This window comes from Nannospalax galili, unplaced genomic scaffold (assembly GCF_000622305.1).
Source record: "Nannospalax galili isolate Female #2095 unplaced genomic scaffold, S.galili_v1.0 scaffold513, whole genome shotgun sequence".
In the NCBI taxonomy this organism is placed as follows: domain Eukaryota; kingdom Metazoa; phylum Chordata; class Mammalia; order Rodentia; family Spalacidae; genus Nannospalax; species Nannospalax galili.
Window position 1 is genome coordinate 3,167,078 of NW_008334861.1, and position 8,870 is coordinate 3,175,947.

The 8,870-nt window shown below is 56.1% G+C and overlaps 1 protein-coding gene across 3 annotated transcripts in view; it reads left to right on the plus strand.

The window, feature by feature from the left end:
• Positions 1–8,645, plus strand: part of Plxnb3 (plexin B3) — a 16,305-nt gene extending 7,660 nt beyond the window's left edge. For 2 of the 3 annotated variants that reach the window (XM_008829542.2, XM_008829541.2), the window contains 24 exons: positions 349–442; positions 528–697; positions 910–1,061; positions 1,297–1,402; positions 1,974–2,104; positions 2,332–2,508; positions 2,624–2,819; positions 2,950–3,189; positions 3,287–3,448; positions 3,516–3,667; positions 3,749–3,849; positions 3,927–4,150; positions 4,304–4,482; positions 4,654–4,720; positions 5,104–5,431; positions 5,560–5,663; positions 5,760–5,856; positions 6,242–6,420; positions 6,564–6,724; positions 7,256–7,403; positions 7,593–7,657; positions 7,728–7,803; positions 7,931–8,005; positions 8,275–8,645. In XM_008829542.2, the coding sequence (XP_008827764.1) occupies positions 349–442; positions 528–697; positions 910–1,061; positions 1,297–1,402; positions 1,974–2,104; positions 2,332–2,508; positions 2,624–2,819; positions 2,950–3,189; positions 3,287–3,448; positions 3,516–3,667; positions 3,749–3,849; positions 3,927–4,150; positions 4,304–4,482; positions 4,654–4,720; positions 5,104–5,431; positions 5,560–5,663; positions 5,760–5,856; positions 6,242–6,420; positions 6,564–6,724; positions 7,256–7,403; positions 7,593–7,657; positions 7,728–7,803; positions 7,931–8,005; positions 8,275–8,379 (3,489 nt within the window). In that variant the 3' untranslated portion in view covers positions 8,380–8,645. The remainder of the gene's footprint in view (positions 1–348; positions 443–527; positions 698–909; positions 1,062–1,296; positions 1,403–1,973; positions 2,105–2,331; positions 2,509–2,623; positions 2,820–2,949; positions 3,190–3,286; positions 3,449–3,515; positions 3,668–3,748; positions 3,850–3,926; positions 4,151–4,303; positions 4,483–4,653; positions 4,721–5,103; positions 5,432–5,559; positions 5,664–5,759; positions 5,857–6,241; positions 6,421–6,563; positions 6,725–7,255; positions 7,404–7,592; positions 7,658–7,727; positions 7,804–7,930; positions 8,006–8,274) is intronic. The other variant, XM_029561833.1, reaches the window with a different exon arrangement.
• The last annotated feature ends 225 nt before the right edge of the window (positions 8,646–8,870 follow it).

Here is an 8,870-nt window from a genome sequence, read left to right on the forward strand (position 1 = left end):
CCTGAGTCTCTGCCAGGCGCAGCGTGTGGGAGGCTGTTTTCTTTTGTGTCTCTCTCTCTCTCTTTCTCTCTCTCTCTCTCTCTCTCTCTCTCTCTCTCTCTCTCTCTCACACACACACACACACACACACACACACACTCACTCACACTTTCTTCTGTTATCACTCATGAAATTCCACTCTGTGCCAGGCCCTGGGCATGTATCAAGTGCATGGTCCCTGCAGCCTCTGTCCCTCTTCTTAGAGATGCAGGGGATAATCACACCTATTCTAGGGAGGTATCCTGGAGGAAGCAGGAGGCAGAGATGCCCCAAGTGGGGATCAAACCTGACTCTGCTCTCCACCCACAGTTCCACCCCTCTATGTCCCAGTGGGAGCTCCTGGTGCCCATCTATGTAACTCGGGGCAAGGTCAAGCGGCTGGACAATGCCCAAGCTCTTTATGGTAAGCCTTGAGGTGACAAGGCAGGTGGAAGCAGGTTGTGCAGCACAAGAGCGGTGGATCAGCATGCTGCCTCAACTTTCCCTAGTGACCCTGTATGACTGTGCTGTGGGCCACCCTGACTGCAGCCACTGCCAGGCAGCCAATGGGAGCCTGAGTTGCCTGTGGTGTGGTGATGGCCAGCCTACCTGTCGCTATGGGCCACTGTGCCCACCAGGGGCTGTGGAGCGACTGTGCCCCACACCTAGCATTGATGCGGTGAGATTCCCTCCTGCAGGCTCTCACTCCCCCATTCCCCATGGTCCCTATCCCCACTGTCCAATACTCCCCCATGTCACACCACCCTTGCCTCAAGCTCCCAATCTCTAGTTGTTTGGTCCAAACATAGGCCAGTTGGCTGACTGGGCACCACCACCGCAGAATGGGATATGGGTTTGGGGGATCCTATCTGCTGTCCTTTTCTGCTACAGATTGAACCCCTCACTGGTCCCCCAGAGGGTGGCTTGGCCATTACCATTCTGGGCTCCAACCTGGGCCGGGCCTTTGCCGATGTGCAAAATTCTGTGACTGTGGCTGGCCAGCCCTGCAGCCCTGATCCAGCTCTCTACCGCACCTCTGCCCGGTGAGGCGCCTAAGCAGGCTGGGGATGGTGGGGATGCTATTCGGGGTAGGCTTTCAGAAACTGGCTACCCAGAGAGAAGGGAAGCTTGCAGCCAAAAACTGGGGCCCTGGGTCAGAGCACAAAAGAGAAACAAGTGGTGGAGGAGGAGCAGGCTCTAGGCAGCAGCTGACAGACTGCCCCCAGGCTGCCCCAGGCTCCCCCAGGGTGAGCAGCTATTGGGACCTTGGTTTATCAGGATCGTGTGTGTGACATCTCCTGCCCCCAATGGCACTACTGGGCCAGTCCAAGTGGCCATTAAGAGCCGCCCACCTGGCATCTCAACTCAGTACTTCACCTATCAGGTCAGTAACTCTCTTGGGGGGTCCTAATGCAGGGTACGGTGGGAGGGAGGGTTAGGTAATAATGTCAAACTAGATCCACGATGGAAGCCACATGATCTCAGTGGAGAGTATAGTGTCCAGAGTCAGCAAGACTTGTTGCAGTGCTGGCTGCCTGCAGGAGCAGGAGGTGCAGGGGAAATAGGGACAGCTCCCAATGTTAGCCTGAGGCCTGGACCCTTGGTAGGACCATTGCAGAGTGCAGGGATTAATAGGAGGCAGAGGTGGGTGGGTTAGGGTCAGTTCCGCTGCACTTTTTCAGTACTACTCCAAGTTAGCAATTGGATTCCAAAGCTTGGAACTTAGGAACCTGCAAGTGCAAGCTACCCCAAGGAGGAGAAACTGGTAGTGAGGGCAGGGGCAGATGGAGGGGGCTGGCTGGGCAGAGCTGCAGAAAAAAGGCATGGAGCTTTAGAAAGAAGGGTGTAGTTAGCTGAGGCTCCTGAGTCATGAAACCAAGTAGATCTGTACCTCAAAGCTCAAGGGGGCCTTGAAGATGGGCCCTGTGCCTACTCCACCCTGACTTGTTCCCTAGGACCCTGTCCTGCTGAGCCTGAGTCCTCAGAGGGGGCCCCAGGCAGGGGGCACCCAGCTTACCATCCATGGACAGCACCTCCAGACAGGAGGCAATATCAGTGCCTTTGTGGGCAGACAACCTTGTCCCATGTAAGTATCCAACCCTGCTGGCCTCCTGTTCCAGGCCCAACTGCTGTCAAGTGGGGGATCCTCCTATAGGGCAGTGGATTCAAGGTTTCCTTAAAATTCTAAGAGAAATGGACTATGCCTACTCCTAGTGACCTCTGCTTCTGCTAAAGGAAGCAAGTAGGCCTCTCCCTGGAGGGCTGGGTCAGGACTGGGGCTGAACACAAAATGACAACACCCTCTCCCTGCAGCCAGGAGCCTGTGTGTCCTGAGGCCATTGTATGCCACACCATGCCACAGGCTGAGCCAGGAGAAGCAGTGGTCCTTGTGGTCTTTGGCCATGTCGAACGCAAACTGCTCAGCAGCCCCTTTCAATACACTTCCAACCCCCAGCTGGTAGCAGCAGAGCCCAGCGTCAGCTTCCGGGGGTGAGAACCTTGATAGCCCATGGGGTAGCCTGGGCACTGAGCCACCAGAAAGATGGAGTACTAGGGCTGGGCTACTCACTGCATTCTTGACCTTCTGACTTCCATCCTGGCATAGGGGTGGACGGCTGATCCGAGTCAGGGGCACAGGCCTAGATGTGGTGTGGCAGCCCTTGCTATCAGTATGGCTGGAGGACAAGGACCAGGTGAAGGCTTTGAGGGTCCAGCCCCAGGATGTGAGCCCAAGGAGGAGCTGTGGTGCCTCTGTTGCAGACCCCCAGCCTTGTATCCAGCTTGAGAAGGGTTTGCTGCAGGTGAGCACCCCCGACACCATCGGGGTACAGGACTATCCCCACAGCATGCCCAATGAGGGGGCAGGGAGGGCCACTGAATCCACAGAAGCAAGCAGGAAAGCTCACCAGTCTGCATCACTGCCCCCTCTAGTGCTCCACCACGTGCTCTGTCAACTCATCCAGCCTCCTCCTGTGCCACAGCCCAGCAGTGCCAGATGGGGCCCTCCCAAAGCGGGTCTTCTTTGCCCTAGACAACATACAAGTGGACTTCGCCAGTGCCAGTGGAGGTCAGGGCTTCCTGTACCAGCCCAACCCCCGTCTGGCCCCGCTTACTCGTGAGGGGCTCACCCACCCCTATCGCCTCAAGCCGGGCCATGTCCTGGATGTCGAGGTAAGTGTGCCACTGGCCAGGCACTGTCTGGGCACCCACATATCTTGTTGGGGGACAGAGGAATCAGCCAGGATCTGTCTCTTGCCATGTGTCCCAGGGCGAGGGCCTCAATCTGGGGATCAGCAAGGAGGAGGTGCGAGTGCACATTGGGGACGGAGAGTGCCTGGTGAAGACGCTGACACTCAATCACTTGTACTGTGAGCCACCCCCACGTGCCCCTCAGCCAACTAACGGCTCCAATGCCTTACCGCAGTTCGTGGTGAGTGTGAGCCCCAGGTGTACGGGTGGTGAGCTGCAGGCCCATGCTCAGGAACCCTACCCCCTAGGTACAGATGGGTAATGTGCGCCTGGCCCTGGGTCCTGTCCAGTATGAGGCTGAACCCACGATGTCCACCTTCCCTGTGGAGGCCCAGGTGGGCCTGGGCATGGGTGCTGCTGTGCTGATTGCCGCAGTGCTCCTCCTCACCCTCATGTACAGGTGAGAGTGCTTCCCCTTCAGTGCACCTGCCCAAACCAGGATGGTTTGGGCTTGTGCCTGATGTCTGGCCTTTGGATGCAGGCACAAGAGTAAGCAGGCCCTTCGAGACTACCAGAAGGTGTTGGTGCAGCTGGAGAACTTGGAGACCGGTGTGGGTGACCAGTGCCGCAAAGAGTTCACAGGTGTGTAGGGGTGCAGGCAGGGGCGACAGGGCATCCACCAGGCCTGATCCCACATCTTGGTGGCTCCTGGCCTGCAGACTTGATGACTGAAATGACAGACCTCAGCAGTGACCTGGAGGCCAGCGGGATACCGTTCTTGGATTATCGTACATATGCTGAGCGTGCCTTCTTCCCTGGCCATGGTGGCTGCCCACTGCAGCCTAACCTTGAGGCACCTGGGGAGGAAAGTCGTCGTGCCACAGTGCGCCAAGGCCTCACACAGCTCTCCAACCTGCTCAACAGCAAGCTCTTCCTCCTCACGGTGAGAGCCATGTGGGCGAGGGGGACAGACAGGGTAGGGGAGTCTCAGCTGGTAGGGAGGTGGGGCTGGTAACTGGTCAGGCCTGGTAGAGTCATGACCACAGAATTGGGGAAGGCATGGGGCTTTGTGAGTGAATGTTGGCTCCCTGTCTAGCTCATCCACACCCTGGAGGAGCAGCCGAGCTTCTCCCAGAGGGACCGCTGCCATGTGGCTTCACTGCTGTCCCTGGCACTGCACAGCAAGCTTGAGTACTTGACTGACATCATGAGGACTCTGCTTGGTGACCTAGCTGTCCATTATGTACACAAGAACCCCAAGCTCATGCTGCGCAGGTTGGACTTGACCTGGGTGTGGTGTCAGGGGCAGAGGCTCACCGCCGACCCATTCCTAATACATGCTGAGTGGGATCTGGCCTGAAGTTGGGGAGACAGGAACCTCAGGAATGGGGCCAGAGGGGAATTGAGGAGCATCCTCACCAGGGCCTTGGGGTTTCCTCCCCATAGGACGGAAACCATGGTAGAAAAGTTGCTCACCAACTGGCTGTCCATCTGTCTGTATGCCTTCCTAAAGGTGAGAGTCACTGCTTCCCCAGCACTTGGGAGCTTCTGCCTGCCTATGACCTCTGTGACTGGTGCCCAAATTCCCCCAAGACCCCAGAAACTTAGGGTGGGTCATCAAATGAGGGTCATGAGATCCTTCTCCCATGAGAGGCCCAGAATAAGACTGTGCTGGGAAGGGAAGCCATTGCATTCTTTTCCAGCCAGATTTGAGGCAGGGGCACAAAGGGCATGGGGGCCCAGCCCAGGGACCTGTGTGGGCCAACTGGCCTTTGCCCATCCTTGCTGAAGGCTGCTAAAACTGTCCCCTCTCACTCCCACCATGCCCTCCACTGGGCCTTGCTGGGGGATCCACTGGCCCTGTGGCCAATTGCTGGCCCATCTTAATGGTTGCAGGAAGTAGCTGGTGAGCCACTGTACATGCTCTTCCGGGCCATCAAGTACCAGGTGGACAAGGGCCCTGTGGATGCTGTGACAGGCAAGGCAAAACGAACTCTGAATGATAGCCATCTTCTCCGAGAGGATGTGGAGTTCCGGCCCCTGACACTAATGGCACTGGTGGGATCTGGGGCTGGTGGAGCTGCAGGGAGCAGCGAGGTACAGCGAGTGCCAGCCCGGGTACTCGACACAGACACCATCACCCAGGTCAAGGAGAAGGTGTTGGATCAAGTCTACAAGGGCACCCCCTTCTCCCAGAGGCCTTCAGTGCACTCCCTAGACCTTGGTGAGAGAGTCAGCAACCTTACTCCCAGCTTACCCACTGCTCCTTTCACACTTGCAGCCATTCAACTGCTTGATGGGATGGGGGGCTCAGGGAGCTGTGGGCTGATAGACTTCTCTGGATCCCTCCAGAGTGGCGCTCAGGCCTAGCTGGTCACCTAACTCTGTCGGATGAAGACTTGACTTCAGTGACTCAAAACCACTGGAAGAGGCTCAATACCCTGCAGCACTACAAGGTGCTGGTGGGCAGTGACAGGCCAGGGTGGGAGGGGCGGGAGCTGCCTCCAAGACCAGCCTGTGAAGGGTCTCCCCTTGCATCCGTGTTTCCCCAGGTCCCAGATGGAGCAACAGTGGGGCTCATCCCTCAGCTTCACAATGGTGGTACTGTCTCCCAGAGCCTAGCCCAGACTGGCTGCCCCTCTGGAGAGAGTGAGTTCCTTGGCCCAGACATGCCCATTTGCCCAAAGCACCAGCAATGCTGGGGTGGCCAAGGCTAGAATCACCAGAGCCCAAGGCTGGGCCAGCAGTAGTCCTCAGTATGCCATCTACCTCACCTGGGTTGCTCACCCCACCTTGCCAGTGGGCTAGCCAAAGCTCCAGGCTGAACCAGGGTGTGGATGTTTTGGAGCCATAGGATTTTAGGCTGAGCAGGGTCCTGGGACACCTGTCTCTCTGCCGCCATCTTCTCCCTCCCCACTCTCCCACCCCATCTCTCCCCCTGCCTGCTGAGAGGAGTGTGGACTGCACATTTCAGGTTGCTGGTGCTGGTTGGGGAAAGGAACCTGGGACTGAGAACAGGTTTCTGTACCCTCAGACACTCCCATGTTGGAGGATGGTGAGGAGGGTGGGGTACGACTCTGGCACTTGGTGAAGGCCACTGAGGAGCCAGAAGGGGCCAAAGCACGGCGCAGCAGCCTCCGAGAACGAGAACGAGAGCGGGCACGGGCCAAGGCCATTCCGGAAATCTACCTCACTCGCTTACTTTCCATGAAGGTTGGTGCAGACAGGGGAACTAGCCCATGAATCACGGTTGCCAAAAATCTGTAACTGAATGGGGACTAAGGTGTGGGCCTGATGAGGCACAGGGTGGTCCTTTACACTCTACTTTCACATGGCCCTCATCCTCTGCCTTGCAGGGCACCCTGCAGAAGTTTGTGGATGATACCTTCCAAGCCATTCTTAGTGTAAACCGGCCTGTACCCATTGCTGTCAAGTACTTGTTTGATTTCCTGGATGAACTTGCAGAGAAGCATGGCATTGAGGATCCTGAGACCCTGCACATTTGGAAGACAAACAGGTGCCTTTCCTGCTAACCCCTCCTCTTTCCAAGGTGTGGGCAGTCTATTGAACTTCAGAGGAACAAGGACATGCTGGCAGGGTAGCAAGTCCAAAACAGGAACCCAAGTTTTTGTTTTTTTGTCTTTTTGAGACAGGGTCTCCCTGTAGCCCCAGCTGCCCTGGAACTCACTATGTAGACCAGGCTGGCCTTGAACTCACAGAGATTCTCCTGCCTCTGCCTCCCGAGTGCTGGGATTAAAGGCATGCACCACCACGCCCAGCTAGGAACCCAGGTTTTACAGCATCATCCTGAGTTTCTGTCCTGACTCCCCAGCCTGACTTAATAGGAGGATACAGCCTCAGGTCATCTGGGCCATGAGGCTAGCCCTCCATGGCAAACAAAGCCTGGGCTCCTTGCTGCCTAGGTTCCTAGCTCCAGGACAGATATCTCTGTGAAGTGGTGGGGCAGGGCGGAGGGGACTGGAGTACAGGGTGAGAAGGCCACAACTGCAGGCCAGGCCTCAACCCTACTCCTGGTCTGTGCCTCCAGCCTGCTGCTGCGGTTTTGGGTGAATGCCTTGAAGAACCCACAGCTCATCTTTGATGTGCGAGTGTCAGACAACGAGGACGCCATCTTGGCTGTCATCGCGCAGACCTTCATAGACTCCTGCACACTCTCAGAACATAAAGTGGGCAGGGTGAGGGCAGAAGCAGGGGCCAGTGGTGAACAAAAGCTTCTGGGGAAACCCTGTACAGAGCCTGGGGGAGGGGGTCTGGGTACTGAACCCTGATGTTGGGAAGGGTGGTATCACGGAGCTAAGAAATGACAATGCAGGTGACTCCCCCATCTCCCTGCTTATGCTTCTCACCTCCTCTACCTGGAGCAGGATTCCCCAGTGAACAAACTGCTCTACGCACGGGAGATCCCTCGCTACAAGCAGATGGTGGAGAAGTAGGTATCAGAGTCATTGGGACTAGGGATTATGGCTGCAAGCCCCTAACTCTGCTGGCTTTTCCTCCAGGTACTATGCAGATATTCGCCAGAGCTCTCCGGCAAGTTACCAAGAGATGAACTCGGCTCTGGCTGAACTCTCTGGGGTGAGGCATGGCCCAGGGAACTACGTCCTCTACATTTAAGGAAAGAATAACTGGTAGAGCAGTGGGGGGAGCCTTGGGGCTTGAGGCTGGGATGAGGGTCTCACTGCTACTCACATGCTGCCCATAGAACTATACCTCTGCTCCCCACTGTCTGGAGGCTCTGCAAGAACTCTACAATCATATCCACAGGTATTATGACCAGGTAAGGCCCAGAGTACTCTGGAGGGGAGAAGGAAGGCACTTGGAGGAGATGGAGCCAAGACAGTGACCCACAGAATCTCCCGGGGGCGGGGGACTATCCCAGTGGAGAGAAGGAAGGGGGCCAGCCTCTCACCTGGGGCTCCTTGAGGTCTCTAGTGGACCTCTTCTGCCACCCCAGGCCCCTGTAGAGATGGAAAAAGGACTGGATGGTCCTGGGCTGATGCATAGAGAGATGGGACTTCAAGCAGGTACGCTCTGTTGCCTTGACAGATCATCAGTGCCTTGGAGGAGGACCCTGTGGCCCAGAAGATGCAGCTGGCCTGCCGCCTGCAGCAAATTGCTGCTCTGGTGGAGAACAAAGTGACTGACTTGTGAGCTAGGGCCAGAGTGGGCGTCTGAGGCCTGCCAGATGAGAGAACAGCATATAAGACCCACCGCTGAAGTACCATATAACCCCTGGACTGAGCAGGGCTGTATAGAGTGCCCACCACCCCACATCTTGCTTGTTTCTAATTTTATAATGACCCCTACCTTTTTCCCCATTGTATTTATTTGCTTACTGAAGAATCGCATCTGAGAATAAAATAGAAATGCATCTTAAAAAAAAATCTCAGATGGGCATGGTACCGCACACCTTTGATCTCAGCACTCCAGAGGCAAAGGCAGGCAGATCTCTGTGAGTTCAAGGCCAGCCTGTATACATTGCAAGTTCCAGACCAACTGGGGCTACAGGGAGACCCTGTCTCAACAAAGCCTAATAATAGTAACAATAATAATAATAATAATAATAATAATAAATCCCAATCCGTAGCCCCTGCCTTCCCCTGCGAGTGTCAGTTCAGTACTCCCTGGAGCTAAGGTGAAAG